This window comes from Oratosquilla oratoria, chromosome 17, assembly GCF_046742065.1.
Source record: "Oratosquilla oratoria isolate Oo_2021 chromosome 17, ASM4674206v1, whole genome shotgun sequence".
Classification (NCBI taxonomy): domain Eukaryota; kingdom Metazoa; phylum Arthropoda; class Malacostraca; order Stomatopoda; family Squillidae; genus Oratosquilla; species Oratosquilla oratoria.
In genome coordinates, this window is record NC_134793.1 from 18,875,166 (window position 1) to 18,895,313 (window position 20,148).

Consider the following 20,148-nt stretch of genomic DNA (forward strand, 5'->3'; position numbering starts at 1 on the left):
TTCAAAACTTTTTATCTGAACTTCAAAATTAAAGAAACTATTAGATATCAAATAATAGATATTTGTTTGAATATTAAAAGACTAAATCAAAGAAAATATTCGTCGAATTCTTTTGCTGGCCGACTGAACTCGTGACACATAATGATCCAAATCCCAAGAATGTTTGTGAGCGTTCTGGTTATTCTCGCATCATTGGCAGTTTGGGTTATTCTGTCATTAACGGTGAGAGGTAACACCGTCTACTGTGGGAAGCAGTGTATTGACCTCCTCCTCCCTCCTCCTCCTCTTCCTCCTCCTCCTCCTCCAGCGTCCCGACCTTAATTCTCTCGAAAATATCAAACTTTTGTGATCCATTACGTAATTCAGTACACTGCATGCGTGCTTGTGTGCGCGTGCAAACATACACATATACATACATAAATACTTGAAGGTAAAATTTATAGTCTACGTTAATTTATCTTCAGTACATCGCTAAAATAAATTCCTTTAATTTGTATATTGCGATGCGTATAAGCGCGTTTGTGAATATGTCTAAAGAAAAATAACCCGGAAGATATTGTCTTTGAGAAGAGGGGGTTGGGATGGGTGAATTTTCACCTATTTTAGTCCAAAGAATGATCCTAGTTGGGTGTGTAATTGGATGAACTATACACCGAGCGATTTTAGTCGGTCTCGAAGCTACCCTTATCGAACTGCGAAACAGAAGCTCATAAACACGCGACCCGCGGGGTACGCCGAGAAGGGACACGGACGTAAACAAACAAATAAGTCTTTGGGAAACCTCAGAAGGTGAACGGGGTCGAAGCGGGACGTGCTGAAGGTGCCCGCTTGTGGTGGAATCCCAAGGAATCCCAGTTTCAAAATCGGGAACAGGGAATGACTCGGCACTTACAGCCTTTGAGAGGAGGGGACGACCTCCGACCCTGACCACTGTATGAAGCGACGGGGAGTATTTGTTGTTGTTGTTATCAACATCTGTTCATCTGTTTACTTGTTCACTTGTATTTGTTCATATATATGGAAATAAGCTCCACCGCAAGGACTCGAACCTTTACCTTAGTGAGTGCTTATTATGAAGCAAAGACGATAGTAGTCGCGAAGGCAAAGGTTCGAGTCCTTGCAGTGGAGCTTATTTCCATTTGTCAAAATGACACAACCATATATATATATATATATATATATATATATATATATATCCATATATATATCCATCCATCCATCCATCACTACTTGTATAGATTTACCAGTTGACACTTAAAACAATTTTATTTCATTTCTCCGCGTTAATACAGCAAGAAATATTTAATTATAAATATATAGTTTTAGAACAAATTAAATTCATACCTATTTACCCTATTCAACTATATTTGTTCATATTTACCTTCATATTTACTGGTTAACTTAATTTTAAGTGATTATTTTCATTTCTCTGAAATTGTTTTGATTTTAAAAACATAGCTTTAGAACAAGCTAAATTCATATTTCAGCTTAGGAGGAATTAAACAAGGAATACTGTGAAAGTTTATTGTAGACTTCATATTTATACAAACAAATTACAGGACGGACACAATTTTGTTCATAATTAAATGCTTTAAGTAGAAACGTTTTTAAAAATATATATAAATCTTACATCTAACGTGAAAGAACTTTATACAAAAGGATTGATTAAATCTAATATCGTTTGTACATTACTTGTGTATAGGGGAGTCAATATAGTCAGTAATAATACAACAAGATAATTACATTTATATTCATGGGGAAACATTTGTACAAGCTCTTGTGTAAGAATGACAGGCAGACATACACATTTTTGACACACACACACACTATGCATAATATACAAGTGTATACATGCAAACCTACATACATATAGATATGGTACAGTTGTTCACAATTTTGAACCTAATTATGCAAAAAGCTTTTACTGTTCAGTATTTTATATTTTTTCCATGTAATACCCGTCTAGCAAAACGTCTTTTATCCATTCATTTTGTAAATAAAGTCTTAATGTAAATCCATCGTTAGGTTTACGTGCATAACTAGTATATATTTTTACAATTTTGAACATTGCTGTACATGTGTACGTGTGTATACATAACACAGGTGTACAAAGGTCTGCAAACATACATACGAGTACATTATACTCCCATTAGGTCCCCATCGGATCACTTGAAACGTGTGTACACACACACACACACACACACACACACACACACACACACACACACACACACACACACACACACACACACAGTTCTTGAGTCGTGTCTTAACCTTCTCATTTGGCTAAAGTCGTTATCACATTGAGCTCTTTTCCCTCCGACTGTTGAAGCAGATTTGCAGCCCACAGGAATAACAAAAATACTTTCCCATGGCGATTTTAGCAAAGTCGGAAATTTTTCTGGAAGTGGGCGGTACCGCCGATTAGTTGGAGGTTGGAGGAAATTAGCCCTGTGTGATAACCCCTTAAGACGGACTATTGTGTTCAACTGAGATTAGGATTCTATGATGAAGAGGCATTGCCCCCCCCCATTCCCCGCTGCGTGTGTGTCTGAGAGAGGCACCTCCTCGCCTTCTGATAGAGGAAACCACACTTTTTTTCCGTTTTCTCCGTACTTGGGTTCTCGTTTTGAGAATCCATGAGGAAACAAACGCGTCAGCGCTTCTCTGCTGGATCCCCCCCATACGTTTGTGTGTGATTGCGCTTTTGTAAAATAACGACCATAGTAATTACATAGTCTTAAATGACGAACACCGCAGTAGGTTCACTGCTCCTTGTGTACTCCGGGGCGGGGGTGGGGGTGGGGGGTTGTGCAGTGCTGTGCTATTTCTCATCACATTTCGACTCCTGCGGCCGTGATGTTGTTGGTGGCCAGACCGTTACGACACAATGAAGGGCACATTAAGAGCTGGTCTCGTTTCAAAGACGTTGCTTACATTCCACATCCTTACAAAATACACACAAAGTCGAACAACAATATTCTGACGCCTGCTCATTTTCTTTCTAATGTTCTCGGTTCTTCTGACTAGATCTTTCTACAGGAGGGTTGGGCAAAAATAAATCCAGTGTCTTACATTTTTTCAAATGACGTTTCGACCACATGGGGCCATCATCAGAATAGTCTTACACAGTTGTCAACCGTGCACGGTCAATTGTGTAATATGTAACTGTGTAAGAATAATTTATTTTTTACTGTTCTGAAGATGACTCCATGTAGTCGAAACGTCGTTCGAAAAAATAGAAGACCTTGAATGGTTTGTCTTCGTCCACCCTCCTGAAGCAATATCTGCATTCAGAACAATTGAGAACATTTGAAAGAAGATTAACAAGTGTCTAAATGTTATGTTCAACTTTGTGTGTGTGTGTGTGTGATAGAGAGAGAGAGAGAGCATTGGATGGTGAAATTTGTTTCACGATGAAAGAGATCTTCGTCTCCGTTTTCTGTGAGCAGACAGAGCCTTGTCTTTGATCGCACCACGGCACTGATGCAAGAGTCAACAAGAGCTCTTCGCGAGCAAATAGCCAGAGTAAGATTAACAAGTGAGAGATACAGACGATTATAGAAAGACATACAGACAGACGAATAAAACAGACAGGCACAGACAGGTAGACAGATTCCTGGGTCGTTTGTACTAGACTGTGATCGACGGTGAAAACGCCTCGGAAAGGAAGAGGTTGAGGTGGGAGAGGAGAAGGAAGAGGAGGAGCAGGAGAAATAAGACGAGGAGGAAGATAATGGAGGAGAAAGAGTGTCTCTGTGAGAAAATGTTCAGAACGAGCATCAACACACAAGTCAGGACATTTCAGTCTGAAAGGGAATGGCCACATGCATCGTATCGTCACGGTCTTCTCTTCCTTCTCCTCGGTCAACCTCACCGGGGTTTGGTTTCGATTCATACCCAGTGTCGTCAAGATATGTCCAAAGGTGGCAGACTCGTAGGTTTAGACGTACCCATACATCACACACACACACACACACACTTTCAGTCCACCTCTTTGTTAGTCTTTTTTGCGAACACACGATGTCTAAAGTTCTTTATGTATAAATATCACTTATCATAATTATTGTTACAATCTTCTTCACCTTTTCTTCTCCTCCGGCGATATGTCATGTCACCTTAAAGAATGCACAAGGTAATCACTCGAGCTTGCCGTTGAGTTCAACGATCACCATCACAAAAGTTCATCGCAAGATTTAAAAAAAAAAATCCTTGGAAGAGATGGCTGTCCGTTCTCAGAGCTCGTTGAGAGGTGAAGTGGGTGGGAATGGTGGTGGGGAAGACGAGGGCGGGGCCACCAAAAACTGACATCGCGCATGCGCCATTACGAGACGCGGGTTGAGCACAAGTAAATAATAATAATAATAATAACGCCAAGCTTGCTGGCTGGCTGTAAGGAGCTGGTGTTGATGATGATGACGACGACAATGACTCTGAGAAAGGAGACTGGGTTTTGATGAAAGATGATGACTGATGGTAGTGGTGGTGGTGATGGCAGTGATGATGAAGGCGGTGGTAATCGTAACAAAAGCGATGATGAAGCCAAGGTGCGTCTGTCTTGCGTTCATATACAACATCGCTTTCCGTACACGCGAGTTCGTCTCGAATGAATTGACCTGAAGGCGTGGGCGGCGTAGGCGGCGTGGGAGTGAAGGCTGCCACCTCCGTCGCCGTGTCGAGGTAAGAAGGGAGAACTCGCTTGTGACGTCATTATTTACACGAGGAAGAAGGTGACCATGCACCTCCTGTCCCGAAGTTCTTCATATGTATTCGCTGACAAAAATCTTTTTGAAGTCGGGTTCGCTCCTGGCGGAGGCGAGGAGGGAGGCCGGGGATTGTCCCGCCTCGCCTCCCGTGTCCGCGTAGGGTCTCTGGGGCGCCCCAGCGGGTAGCGGAGCCCCTGCCGGGGACTTGGCCGCTGGGGAAGCTGCTCGGTCTAAAACTCTGAAGAGTTCCTCGACGGAGAGCACCGACGGGTCTCTGATGGTGACGATCCCGTTCCTCCGCCTCGCCTTGTCCACAATGGTTACCTGAAGACTTCCGTCTGAGGGCCCGTTTCCGAAACTCCCGGCCGATCTCGTCGAGGAGGACGCAGAGTTGACCATCCTCGCCTTCTGCTGCTGCTGCATGCCCTTGGCCCGCTGGATCTTGTGCTGGCGTTTTACGCGGCTTCCGGAAGTGTCCGGGGCTTTGCGCCGGGTGTAGATCTCTTGCATGGGGCCCAGAGAGCTCCTGGAGGCGTCCAGGCGTCCCGAAGACGAACTCGAGTCCAGGGAGCAAGGAGGGAACCCGCTGGCCAAGAGAGAAAGGTCCCCTTCGGATCGCGAGATTTCCATAGAGTACTGGAGACTTGGGTATCCCTTGGGTTCTTTTTTCTTTTCCTCTTCGTCGGCCAGGTAGAGTCGGTAGAGACTGAGCAGGGACTCGCTCCGGACAGGCAGGACGAACATCATTTCCTCGTTCTCGCTGGTTCCGTGGCCGTCAAGCCGGTCGAGATCGTTCATGGACAAAGACGAAGTCCGGTGTTGCCGGCTCAAGGTGTTCAGCCTCGATCTGGGGCTCCTGCCCTCAGAGTCTTCGCCTTCTTCCTCCTGCTGCTTCTCGTCTTCCTGGGGTTTCCTCCCGGTCGTCGTGTCCTCCTTGATAGTAGAGAGTCCGCCTCCGCAGTTGTGGCTCAGTTCGTCCTCGTCCCTCTTGTTCTCGCATTCGTCGTAGATGTTCTCTTGCAAGCTCTCGCTTCTTATCGACATGATATCACTCGATGCCGCGCTGTAGACCGTCGAATCGTAACCGGAGCTGCCGTACAAGGGCAGGTCCAGAGTTGAGGAAGAAAGCTGTGTGTCGAGTTTCCCATGGTTTGGCAGATCTACGGAATCCACACTCGGTTCGTCCAGATCCAGAGTCTTCTCTTCTTTGAAAGATCTGTCCAGAGGGACGTCCAGGGTGTCCGAGGTGTGGATTTGTGCATCAAGAGCATCGATACTGAGGTTGTTCGAACAGGCCTCGTGGAGAGGAATGTCGATAGTGGACGTGTCCTCCAACGACGGTGGAGGTCGAGGTGGGGGCGGCGGACCGAGGTCTGGCACTGCATCAGGAAGAACGTCCTCAGGCAGCTGCACGTCCTCTCCAATAACGGCGCAATACTCGGGTTCTTCAGTCCGGTGGAGTTCCGCCGTTATGACTTTTTCCATGTACTTCTTCTCGAGGTCTTCTTCGATGTACTTAATCTTGAGGTCCTCTTCCATATACTTTTTCTTAAGGTCTAAAGTGTCCGACTCGAAAGCCGGGTTCGTATAGCTGAAGTCTTTGTTCTGGTCGTTGTGGAAGGTCGCGTTCTCTAGCGTTGTCGTCGCTTGTGAAGCAGAGGACCTGAGTGACGAACAGGAGGACGACGACGTGTCCGAAGCCGAGGAAATTAAAGTTGTGGAGGCAGTGCCCGTGCTCAGGTGGTACATGTCATCCTGACTGCCTGCTGGGGGTCGTCTCGAAAGTCTCCCCTTCCCGTCAGTGGAGGAACAGGAGGAGGAAGAGGTCGTCGTCGTCCCCGAACTGACAGTGTTCATGGCGGCGTTCGGGGTCCCGGGGGACCTTGGGTCGTGGAACTCGAAGTCGTCGTTGGCGACAGTAGTTGCCGAGGAGCACCGCTGTTCCTCCGGCAGGTATGATTCGCTCAAGGAGGACATAGATCCAAAAGTCTCCGAGAGCGTGGCGTATATGTGATCCTCATCTGCCAGCTTGATGCAGCTCTCTACACTTGGCACCTGGAAAAAACGTAAAAACTGCTGTTAGCAAACAAGACATCCACAGACATCACGTGTTACCTAAGAATCTATTGATATAGATAGGCTACTTCTATATGAAGAGGCAGGAAATACGTACTAAAGTATTTAATAAAGGTAAGATGGTTGATCGAGAAGGGCAAACGAGGGTATGGCGACGACCATATGCACGAGATGCAGGGTAATTTTACGGGTCACTAAGATACAAGTAGGAATAATTTTGGATGACATTGAAAATTAACGAAAATGGTAGTTGGAGTTCATATATGTGTATGGAATATAACGAGCCAAAGGAGAAAGTCCTGACCTAATCAGAATGGATAAAAGAATAAAGGGAATGGTCACCTCACTTAGAATGTGAAGGAGATTAGTAGCTGGCGAGTAAGGGGCAATTTTGGATAAACTGCTGCGCTGACACCGCTAAAGCAGTATAAATGATCTGAAAACAGGCTAACCCACAAATATACAAGGCAAGAGGAATTGAAAACTCGAGTACTGCATTGTGCATGTAGACAAGACTGATGGAGAGGTAAGCACTTAATGGTTTGGGTTCTTCCAGTCCCACCACTCAAATAACAGAAAACCCTAAAGCTATGCGTTTTAAATCCATCACCCAAGAAGGTTCGGGTTTCGTATTAAAAAGAACATTTGCAAAATGACACGTCATCAATCTATCAAACCGTTGCCCCAGGTCTCTCGTGCAGGAACCCGCTGCTCCCACGTAACCAGCTACGATCTCCTGACGAGGCCACGAGTCACTTATGGAAGAAACACTGTTGCTGTCTAGGGATCGTCAGTGTGGAGCATTGTAGAATGAAAAGGACACAACTTATACCTAACGTACCTTCGTCAAGGGCGCAGAGTAGATAGGGTCATTGGTGTTTGTGGATGTACCGGATCCCAGCGACTCGCAGGTGGCTGTGGTGAGGAGGGAGGACGAGTACAGGCCACGCTCCCGGAGCTGCTCGTTGGCTCCGTTGGAGACCAGACCTCGGATTTCGTGGCAGGAGACCCCCATCCGGAGACCGCCTCCGTTCACGCCTGAAGAAGCGTCCGTCGGAGGAGGAGGCACGACGTTGGTAAACGCGGAGATCAACAGGAAGGACAATAAAAGGGAAAAAAAAAAATCAGTTGAGGAACGTGAACATATTTTTTTTTATTAATCTTAAACTATTTCAGTTACTGTAGACACTTGGGGTGGGTAGGAAAGAGATGGGACAAGCGAGAGTGGCGTCGCGGTTTTTACACGCATCATGTGACCTTTTCCGCGGGATCGACGACCACCCGCGCTTAACTGCGGACGCGACAGCCACTCGCGCTGTGTGACAAGATTTTACTGGACCCAGCCCCAGGGCACGAGACCACTGTCGCTGTTACTGACCTCTCCTGTATGAGGGCACTGGGGGATGCCCCGCGTGGTCCACGTTCATGTTCAGGAGCGACGAGAAGAGGGAGCCGTTAGTCAACGGAAAGGACTTGACGTCCTCGCGTCCAACGCCGAATAGCCGAAAAGGACCTTCGCCTTCTGGAACACAAAGATTGTTTATTAACTGTGTGGAGCGAAGAATTAGTACGAGCCATGTCTAACTTAAGTACTAAATCTTTTCATTTCAGATTACTTTTTGTTTCTACCCTACTCTCCAACTATGTCTCCCCCCCCCCCGCTTTTGGTCGGTTTAGGTGCGAGTCTTGCAGTTCAAGTCTCCTGTCACATGCCTCTTGAGCCATGATGCAAGCCCTAATGAATAACCCGCTTTTTTTTTTTTTTACCATTTCATTTTCCTACATCATTTTCTTTCCCTCTTACAAAAACCGATCCCGCGCGAGCGAATGCCTGTCCTAAGTAGTCCATATTCCATAGTACGATCCATCGATTCTTCGTGGCCTTCACATCACAAGGGAAAAAAAAAAACAATTCCAGCCGTAGTACAATCCATCGAAACTTGTCTTTGGGACCTCCCACAGATCGCTCCTGGAAGTAAATGCAGAGGCCTTGCTGTGGATGTGCTGTGTCTTGCTGCATTGCTTCTGACCCAGGACAGTGGTCAAGATGCAGGAGTGACCCGTCATCCAGGAGGAGCCAAGAAAAGAGGGAGGGATGGTGAATGGGAGTGGAGTATGTGGGGATGAAATGGGTGAGAGTGGATTTATGCCTTTTGACTTTGGCTACCTCCCTTGTAAGGGGGAAAAAGCCGTTGGTATATACACACTATGTATGTAAGAAAGAAATCGGCAAGAATTGGTTTACCAACAGAGCAGTTAACGAATGGAATAGACTTAGTTAACCATGTAGTTAACGAGCACTGAAACAATTGCTTGTGTTAAGAGATAACTTTATGGATAGGGATGACAGATGGTAAAGGACATGGAACTTCCTAGTGTAGGCCTTATGGTCTTTTGCAGTCTCCTCCATTCCTGTAATGTCCGTGTTGTGTGAACGTTGAGCCAGGAAAATCATGGGCACAGGTTCGAATCCTGGCCACGGTGCAAAGATTAAGAAAGGCATTCACTTTGAGCAATGCCTCCCAGATGACCTAAAACTAAAGGCCTTTCGTAAGGCACCGTACCCGGGACTTGAACAAGGTAGTTCGTGAGACAAGCACCGAAGCGATGAAAATGTTATGGTACAGAAGAGTCGTGAAGCCTAATTCACGATGGTAAATATAGAGACCTCCCTAAATATATATATATTATATAGATATATATATATATATATATATATAAAATATACATAAAAAATATATATATATATATAAAATAAATGCAAGTTTGATAATTGCCCAGGGAGGTCAGGAACTGTCGCCGATACTGGTTTTGTTGATGTTAGTGACCTCAACCAACGGCATTGGTTCAAACCTGCTCGTCACGGTGCTGCCGATGGTCTGTCCTGAGGAGGCAGTCGACCAGCCAGCCAGCCAGGCTTCCAGGCTTCCAGCCAGGTCCAGTCAACTCTGGAATTCTGCCAAGGTTGGCCGTAACATCTCCCTCGCTCGCCGTTTCTCGCTCTCGATCTCTGTCCATCTCTCTATTCCTCTCTCGCTCTCTCTCTATTCCTCTATCGTTCTCTTTTTCTCTCTCTGTCGTTCTCTCTATTCCTCTCTCGCTCTCTTTTTCTCTCTATCCCTCCCTCGCTCTCTTTCTATCCCTCCATCTAACCCCTTTTCGCTCTCTCGTTTTCTGTTCCTCTCTTGCTCTTTTTCTCTCTCTCGTTCTCTGTTCCTCTCTCGCCCTCTTTTTATCTCTATCGTTCCCTCTATTCCTCTCTCGCTGTTTTATTCTCTATCGCTCTATCCCTCCTTCGCTCTTCCTATCCCTCTCTCTCTCTCTCTCTCTCTCTGCACATATGCAGGCAAAGACGAAGAATCCGGCATTCCGTCTGGCCTTGTTCCGGCGCCGGAAGTTTTGTTCCGGGAAGTTCATTGCCTCCGAGCTTGTCATCGTGGGGCCCCGTCCTTCCTTCGGGGTCACAGGACGACAGAGAGGAGCAGACCACCCCGCCTCTAAAGCCCAGCAACCAATACCCTATCATGAAACCGGAGGTGCAGCCCCGAGGGGCTGGCATACGGTGATGCAAAATGTTCCTGCATTTCCTACACTTCGATCTGGCCATATGTGCTGCCTGAGTAATTCGGGCAAAGGTGGTGAAGAATTCCTCCAGTGATTATCATAATTTTAACAACGCGCGACTGTTCACACGGACAGAAGCGCTGGGAAATTATAGTCCATAACAACGGCAACAAATTATGAACAATTCAAATGTACTTTTTTATATCGAGTAATTTTTGCAAGCAAGATGGCGTTCATGTAACAGACTCGATATTTATTTTCGCGAGCCTTGCATATAGCGGTCATCCTGTTATTATTGTCCGTAATAATGCATTTTCTTCTTCCAACGGGACTTTTGGCCACCATATGCAGAACACGAAAGAACATATACGTTCATCCAGAAGAACAGTCTGGATCACACACACACAGAGGGGAAAAAAAAATCTCAAGATTATATGATAAGTACTGTGCGTCCAGCACAGATGGCTGGCGGAGTGAATCTGCAAAACCTGACTTGATTTAACGGCTGTACAGTTACATTTGTTTTTATCCAATTCACAGTAACCGTAAAGTGTCTTAAATACAGTGTATACTGTTTATTCGCATTTATTTACCAAGGGCTTTTCCCCCCTGTATAAGGGGGGTAGCTTCATGGATGACGGGTCATACCTGTATCCCGCTATTTCTCGTCTGATTCGTATTCATTGTGAAAATGTCACTTTTCATGTCAATTAGACCAAACGATGATGTGCATAAATTTGCATTTTTCACAGCGAATACGATTCGGACGAGAAATAACTGTCTCACGCTGTCAGGACGTAGATTTAATTTGGAAATGGTTGGAAACAACTTCCCCCAATCGTGTAGTTACTGAATGGAATAAGCTTCACGCAGAGGCAGTGCAATGTAGTACGGTTCGAAGATTTAAGATTCATTTAGACAAACACCTCAGAAATATACTGTAATGACTGTTAATTGTTCGCTTGTTTATTCCCTTCTTCGTTTATCTATTCTTAGCATCCATCCTAGTTATGGACCAAAAGGTCTCCTGTCAGTATGCTCTTTGTAAATTTTGTAATCTAATTACAACTAAACCAAAACTACGGTCAATAATGTTATAATATTATACTACATTCTACAACATCAGTTGTAGAACATGCATGGTGATGGATAGGGTCTCCACCGTACACACAGGGTACCTGATCGGCCCCCGGGATGTGTTAGGCAGTGAGTCTATGGTAACAGACTGCGTTGAAAAATGTCACGGTAATTGAAAAAAATGTCTTATAGTAACTGGGGAAATGTTGTTCAGTAATTAATCAAAAATGGAGTTTGTTACTAGGGCTATGTTACTAGGGCTCTTGGGCGCTCCCTGACTTGTGAATTAAATCGCATTTTTTTTCCACGATAATGAGACACATTGTTTGGTTAGTGGCAAACTAAGCATTTCTCGTTATCATGCTTTTGCTTCTTAGTTTGAGTAAAAACGATTCCGGTTACGATCTTTGTTTTCCAAATGTCCAAAATGTCAAATTACTCTTGCGTCTGTATAGAGAAGCTGAAGGACGAACTAAGAATTTTTAAACCTATACGAATGTCAGACACAATGTTGCGATGTTCTTACAGATTTTAAGCATATTGTAGCCGAAGTAGTTTCTACTCAAACGAAGTAACAAAAGTAAGTAGCTTGCTAGCCTAGTGTGCAGTCACCGTTTGGGTTCGGACGTTAAGGACAGTGACACAGACTCGAAGAGAAATATGTGAAAATTCCGTCGCCCTCGGCAACAAGCAAGCCCAAGGCAAGTAAGTTTTTTTTCTTTTTCCCTTTTTTTCCGGATTCATAAATAATGTGGTGCTTCAACCTGGCGCCGACAAATGAGGCGTAATAACAGCCATCCTCCCCAACCTTACTCCCCCGCCGCCATTGGCGTTGACTCGCCCGCATTCCGACGCGCAATTTCCCGCCAAAATGCGCGACCGACACTACGTCATAACGCCAAGCCGTAGTGGAACGCATCCAAGTTACCCTTGAATGAAAGTGATCGGATTTATATAATATTCTAGCTGCTTCTAGACAATTTCTAATCGTTAATATTTATTAGCTAATTGTTAACATTGATCAAGCCTTATTATTAATTCTATTTGCTTCTAGGCGATTTATAGAGCCATGCTTAACATTTTTATTGTATCAATAAATACGCACACGCGCACAAAAACATATGCGTGTGCACGCACACACACACACACACACACACACACACACACACACACACACACACACACACACGTTAGTCAAGGAGTTGTGACCTTGCATTCCCGGTGTGTGGAGTGTGAGTGGTCTCAGACCTACCCAGAGATCTGCTAATAATGAGCTCTGAGCTCACTGCCGTAGGGTGGTGTCTGGCTGTCTCGAAAAGAGGCTGCAGCAGATCCGAGGTGAATACACACTTACACGGAACGACAAAATATGCATGGATGAAACCATCAGAATAGCAAATATACGATTTCTGGAACAGAATGTGCAAGGTTGTATATAACAAATTCTTCAATGTTCACGTCATACAGGAAGAACAAGACGAAAAAAAAATATGTTGTGGAGAAATTACTTATGTTGACAATGGACGACAAATATGAGGGTTTGTAGTCCTCCAAAGGTGTTCAGTTGGTAACGTGTGGTTGGTCATTCGCCCGCCAACAGATGGCTGCAACATGCGCACACGCGCCTGCGCACGCGTGCATGACCAGAGGTGTGTGAGGAACCCACAAACGATGAATATTCATTAAAAATAGTAATTCCTTCTATAGTAAGTCGAGAAGCCATTCTATGAGAAACATCAAGAGAAATCTTGGTAATGAAAACACGTTGATGTTATATATATATATGTATATATATATATATATATATATATATATATAACAGTGTCGTTATTTTCAATAACTATTGGCCATAGGAAGGTTGTTGATCTTTGTACAGTTCTTGGCATCCCCCTTTCGTCATATCACCACTACTCGTCTACTCTGACCTCAACAGAAAAAGTTTCCGTTCTATATGTGAATAGTTAACAAACAAATTAGACAAATCACAATGGCATCATGATGTAGATAAAATACAAATGGCATTACACACACACACACACACGATTCGTGGCGAAGTGGTTAGTTCTCGCCTGCCACTACGGCGGTCCGGGTTCGAATCCCGCCCAGGTGTGAAATAATTTCAGTATCGCTGCGCTGCGAGTCGTTACTCCAACTCTCGTGGTCGGGGAGTTGGGTGTGTGTGCGCGCGTAAGGTCACAGCATTACCAAAAGATCGGTCATATATGAGCTCTGAGCTCTCTTCCGGGATGGAAATAGCTGTCGATCACAAGTCCAACACGTGATCCAAGACCATGGTGAATCACAAATCACACACACACACATAACCACCCCACTCATGGGGTATGTATGGATAACCCCCCCCCCCATCGATAAAAACACCTGCTCTAAGGGTTCAGCTTCTCCCCCCCTCCCCCACCCCCTTTGGGGGGAAAGTGACCCCAATCCTGAACAGGTGTTCAAGCTGAACATGTGTTCTACCTGAACACTTGCCGAGTCGACTAGGGGGAACACCAGGAACTAGGGGTCCCCCCCTGTGTATAAGGATGACGTTCCTCAAACTGAATAAAATCGCCTGGCGGCAGTTTGATATATAGATGTACAGGGCAAATATATAGATGTACAGGGCAACAAACACACGTTATCAAAATTTATGAGAAAATCACAAGAAAAATACAAATTGGGAAGGACTTGGAGCTCTGGGTGGGTTCGTGATTTTTAGGAGGACGGGAGTGAGCTTCGGGTTTATGAACTGCTGTTCACGGCGCCTCTCTCCGTGTGGACTATTTCGCGTCGTTGTTATTCCATATTTCACGTATAGTTTAGTCTATAGTATAGGTATAGTTAAGGATGTTTTATAGTTTGGTTAGGATTTTGTGTGTGTGTGTGTGTGTCTGTGCTTGCTGAGTTGTAGAGGTTTTAGTGATGCGGGAGGCGAGCTCGCTACGGATGTTCTTAGTGCCGTAAGAATAATTTAGTGATGTCAGAGTATGGGGTGTGTCCCCCAGAGCTTGGTAGATGCTTGGGATTCCTAAGAAACCCCAGGACTCCCAAGAACCTCCTAAGAACCTTCCTTGTAACATTAACCCTCCTCTTCCCCAGGAACCCCCCCCCCTCCCGAGGAACCCTGAGAACCCACTACAGCGCTCCGGGTTCGAATCCCGCCCAGGGCTGAAATAATTTAAGTATCGCTGCGCTGCGGATTGTTACTCCAACTCTCGTGGGCGGGGAGTTGGGTGTGTGCGTGTAAGGTCACAGCATTTCCTATAGATCGATCATACGTGAGCTCTGAGCTCTCATCCGGGAGGAAAATAGCTGTCGATCACGACTCCAACACGTGATCCAAGACCATGGTGAATCACACGTACACACACGAAGGAGCCCCGGGATGGGGACCGCTGTTGTAGGATGTCTAGCACGCGTACAGACGCGTTCCATGTCCACGAGACTCGTCACGGATTCGACGAGTTAGAGGGAGCCGGGAAGAAGTCGACTACTGTCGCGACCAGGAAGGACGGCGGAGAAAACCACAAGTGGGAGAGAGCGCACGCGCTCCTGCGGCTTCGGCTGCTATGAGCCGTAAAATAAGAACTTCTTGAAGAAAAAGAAGAAGAAGAGGGAGAAGAAATTAAAGAAGAAGAACAGGGAGAAGAAGAGGGAAAAGAAATTGAAGAAGAAGAAGAGGGAGAAGGAGAAGAGGGAGAAGAAATTGAAGAAGAATAGGGAGAGGTAGAAGAAGAGGGAGAAGAAGAAGTAGAAGAACAAGAGGGAGAAGTCTTCTCCCAATTGTGAATGTCTCTGAAGAACCGTGAGGAGACGGCTTGATGCAAACTTGAGACCTTTGCCTTTCCGAAGAGGTGGTAACGGGTATCTGCTTGATAGACGGCCGAGAGAAGCGTCTCCCTATCTTCAAGACCCATGAACTCGTTTTCTGAAGGTGCAACCCCAGGGGCTGGCATTTGATCCCCGGACTAGTCCCACTCCTACCACTGCTGCATGAAGGCGGTGACACGGCAACAGTCCCACACAAATACAACAGCTCTGTGGCTCGATTCACACGTATCGACTTTTCGCCGTGCGCCGTCCACGACACGACGTCGTGCTCTCAAATAACCATGGATGTTCATGGACGCTTTCACACGTGGTCGTTGTCTTGGCATGTGAAAGTGTCCATAGACACCCATGGTTTAATTGAGAACACGACGTCGTGTCGTGGACGGCGCACGGCGAAAAGTCGATACGTGTAAAATGGGTCTGTGGAATGGTCCAGGGGTGCCGTTGCCGGCCATCGCGGGGCTGCGGGTTTCTAGTTAGTAAAACTCGTGGCAGATGTTATTGGATGTAATCATGAGAGGAATTGGCCGAATTTTGAGAAGTCGTCTTCTTGAAGAAAAACCGCAATTCTTGATGGAGCTTCGTGTTCTGATTTTTCAGCGGTTTTCTTGCGGAAGTTGAGGAACGAGTTTTGGAATTAGATTTTGAAGAATTGGATTTCGAGATTTAAAAAAAAACTACTTCGACTGAAACCACGATTTCTATTCGCGATATTCAAACGTTGCGGCTGTCTACACTCCACATGATTTTTTTTTTTTTTTTTTTGTTCTCCTTTTCCCCCTCCGAAGTGGTTCCGAAGTCGGGGAAGGGACCCGTTGGGAAAGAGTTCTCACCATACGCTCTGCCTCGCTCAAAATCCTATCCTGACCCACTCGGCCGTTCCCCCAAATATATTCGGTTTGCAGTGTCCGAATTGGCACATAATCCAATCTCGGATCAGTAAATTTGCATATGTGACACCCACGTGACACGAAACTTTGACGTCTTCCTGTGAATTTTTTTTCCAGTTTCCTGTTCCTATGAGAAGTCCTTCATCCAACTTTATCATTTGACAAATCTCGTGTTTCTTCTCCCACGATGTCTCGTCAAGTGATATGACATTTTCCCACTACATTATCCCTTTGCGACACAAGAACATTTTTATTTTATTAATTGCTGTTTTTATTTCGTGAGTAACAGTTCAAGCCTTCCATGTATATAAGAAACTAGTGATGTGACTGATGCGGTATATTATGTTCATTTTCTGTTTCCTCCTTTGAGTATGACGATTATAAGAACAAGAACATAAGAATGAAGGAGACTGCAAGAGACCATAAGGCCTACACTAGGCAGTTCCATGTCCATTACCACCTATCATCCCCATCAATAAAGTAGTCTAACTTTTTTTTAAAACAACTTATAATTTCAGCGCTCACGACATGGTTACTAAGTCTATTTCATTCGTTGGTAAACTAGTTCTTGCCCATTTCCTTCTCAAATCTAAAATTGTCCAGTTCAGGTCCATTACTGCGAGTCCTGCCTTGTTGTTTTAATATGATGACCTAGTTTGCGTCACCCTTTGTTAAAGCCCTTGATCCACTTGAACAACAATTAGATCACCCCGCACTCTGGGCCCATGAATAATTTTGGTCAATTTTCCTCTGTACCGATTCTAGTGAATTGATATCCGTTCTATAAAACTGAGACCAAAATTGTACAGCACAGTCGAGGATGGGTCTAACTACCGCCAGATAGAATTTGATAATTACCTCTCCACTTTAATTCGTAACCGTTCTAGCAATGAAACCTAATGCTCTGTTAGCTCAATTCCTGATGATAATGATTAGTTTTAAATTCCCCTCTATCCGGAGGCTAGGACGGTGCTCCTTACAGAGAAATTTATAACGTGGGATATAATGAACCATTCCCTTGGTTCAACTCGCCGGTGGCAGGGTTCGAACCGCCCTCGCCTCGACCTCTGTCACATGTAGCGACGCCCCATCCCGTTTAGTCTTTTAACGCTCGAACAGAACGCCATAGATTAAGATCCAAATACATTTCTTTGATTTCGCATATATGGCTCGCTCACTCTAATCACTCTTATTTTAGCGTGCAATCATCATCCAAAACATTCTAGATTAGTTCTTCTCGACTAGAAATGTTAATCTAAGTCTTGGACTCTAAGGCAGCTAGTAACACGGACGCAATCAGTTGCATGAAACCGATCGTAACGGGTACCTAGACTGAAAGTAGTTCCTTCACTTTATGAACATAAACATTTATTCTTCCTTTATTTATTTCAGAAATGCAGGTACCCGGCTGCTAGTGGGCAAGCGTACAAGGAATACTGTTTTCACAGACTGTAGGCATCCACTGCGACCGGTTTCATGCCACTGGTTGTGTCGGTGTGCAAAACTGCCTTATCCTCTTTTTTTTTTCTTTTCTTTTTTTTTTCTAAACAAAATCAGTACCTCCGACATAAGATGGATTTGTTGAAGCATTCTGCCAGGTTGACGCGAGTGGTTGTAGGAAACACAGGAGACTTAGTCCGAGTTTATTCCTGACTAGTTTCACAAGTAAGCCCAACAGCGAAGCTAGTCAGGAATAAGCTCAAACTAAAATTCCTGCGTTTTCCTTCCTACCCACTTGCATGTTTGTTTATAAGGATACATATGTATATGCATACATCATAACCGATTATCATTATTACCATCGTTATCATCATTATTATAATTACTTATGAAATACATGTATACGGTACATACATGCACACAAGCATACATAAAGTACATGCACACACATACACACAGTACATACATACATATACACGGTACATACATACACACATATACACACGGTACATACATGCACACATACATACACACGGTACATACATACATACAGTACAAACATGCACACATACATACACGCATACACACAATGTGTGCGATGCAGTCACTTACCCTCACAGCGCCGTTGTTGCCGATCTCTGCTGCAGGAAGCTCCTGCTGCCTCGCTGAAGGTGGAGTCCACGAGGCCGAGCAGGAGGGGCAGTAGGAGGCCCTCGGCCAAGGAGAGCCAGAGGGCGAGGTTGTCTGAGGGCCACTCGGGGAGGTACGTCGAGAAGAAGGTGCCCACTACCGTAAGACCCTGAGCAGGAGAGAGAGGGAGAAGAAATCGTTATTATAGAATGAATAACACATATACAATGTCTACATTTTTTTTATTATTTATGCTTATAATGCCGTAGAGGTGAGAATGAACACAAGAGTTTTAAGAACTTACATAAGAACGGGAGTAAACTGTAAGAGACCATAAGGCCTACACTTGGCACTTCTACCTACCTCCCTATCCTTAAAGATATCTAATTTTGATGATACCCGGCCATAGGTGACCTTAGGTACTGACCTAAGGTCACCTATGTCATGCTACAGGTCTCGTGAGGTCTGTACACTTCTTGGCCTTACGTAAGTTAGTCACTTTGTCCTTCTCAGGTCCCCCGAACAACGAAAGCTTTCTTTACCTTCGTTTACTTACTCTATGTAGATTATACATTCGATTGTCTTTTCTTTACCTTTCCACCCCTCCCCACACCCCCGAACCCTTCTTCACGGCCTAAGCATTTTCTTCAACTCGAGTAATGCGTTGATCAAGGTGTTTACTAACTTGTTGTTTATCCTGCAGATTAGCTGTTCTCAACCAAGAGGTTGTGGACCACAATTATAAAATATGGACCACAAACCTTTAGTGGTAGTTAGTAGAAGCCAAACAATTTAATTTGAGTGTTTGGAGTGATCTACAGGAGACGGTGGAACAGTAATACATAAATATGGTGTGTATGAAAAAAACACGTTGAATCCATGCCTGGATGATCCTGGGATCTCGCTGAGGAAGAGACGAGAAAGTCACGCCAGAGAAGGGCGAGTGTAATTTGATGTGAGAATAAGGCTAGGTAGGTGTGTGTGTGTGTGTGTGTGTGTGTGTGTGTGTGTGTGTGTGTGTGTGTGTGTGTGTGTGTGTTTGTTTGTTTGTTTGTGTGTGTACCTGGCAAAGTGGATGGGTTACCTTGTTCGTACTTCTGGTTCGGATTCTGTTTTCTACAAGTCCGTGTACGTATCACAAGTTTACATGTATACATGTGTGTGTGTGTATAAGAGTTCTTTTTCCGGGTCATTGCTCTAGAACAAGTGTGTGTGTGTGTGTTTATCTAGTTGTAGTGAATAAAGAAAGATCAACGCTTGATTGGTTCCTGTCTCTAACAATGATCATACCTGACTACAAACTCCGTGTCTGTCTGTCTGTCTCTGTGCATTTACCTAATTGTACTTATCGTACTCTCCAGTTGCATCATACCTGACTACAAAGTCTGTGTCTTGTCTGTGTGTCTGTTTCTCGTCTGTGCATGGGGAGCCCTGAGGAATGTCGAGTACGTCCAGAACGCAATTACCTTCTTCGGTCGTCTCACTGAGGAGGTGGTGGGGGTGGGGGTGTCTCGCATTAGTACAGCTCGTCCAGCTGTCGCGCCCGCAGCTGCACAGCTGCACCCCAGCAGCAGCAGGCTCAGCTGTCCATAAACTTAAACCGCACAATTTTGGAATTTGCTTGAAAGTTTGGGTACGTCTCTCTCGTTTTCTATTCTCTCTCTAGTTGTCTCGCTTTGGCTGAATTAAATGGTTTGGCGTCTGACAGAGTAGTCTAAGAACATCACTATCACAAAGAGATATTTCCACAATAAATAAATAAATAAAGAATATATAAAATAAAACGACAATGCAAAATGACACATACACGGAGAGAAGTGTGGTGGTGTTTGTATTTATTGGAGCAGTTGGCAAGCCTGTTGAAGTTGCCAGATACTCTATATTTGGCATGTGTCCCTTGATTTGTCAATCAAAAATGTTCCATCAAGAAAGAC

At 44.8% G+C, this 20,148-nt stretch overlaps 1 protein-coding gene across 1 annotated transcript in view; it reads right to left on the reverse strand.

Annotated features, from left to right (window-relative positions):
• Positions 1 to 1,517: 1,517 nt before the first annotated feature.
• LOC143034466 (uncharacterized) overlaps positions 1,518 to 20,148 on the reverse strand; it is a 126,055-nt gene continuing 107,424 nt past the window's right edge. Inside the window, exons 3-6 of the mRNA XM_076200551.1 lie at positions 18,197 to 18,383; positions 8,161 to 8,304; positions 7,624 to 7,820; positions 1,518 to 6,761 (exon numbers count right to left, since the gene is read on the reverse strand). Coding sequence (XP_076056666.1) covers positions 4,761 to 6,761; positions 7,624 to 7,820; positions 8,161 to 8,304; positions 18,197 to 18,383 — 2,529 coding nt within the window. The 3' untranslated portion in view covers positions 1,518 to 4,760. The remainder of the gene's footprint in view (positions 6,762 to 7,623; positions 7,821 to 8,160; positions 8,305 to 18,196; positions 18,384 to 20,148) is intronic.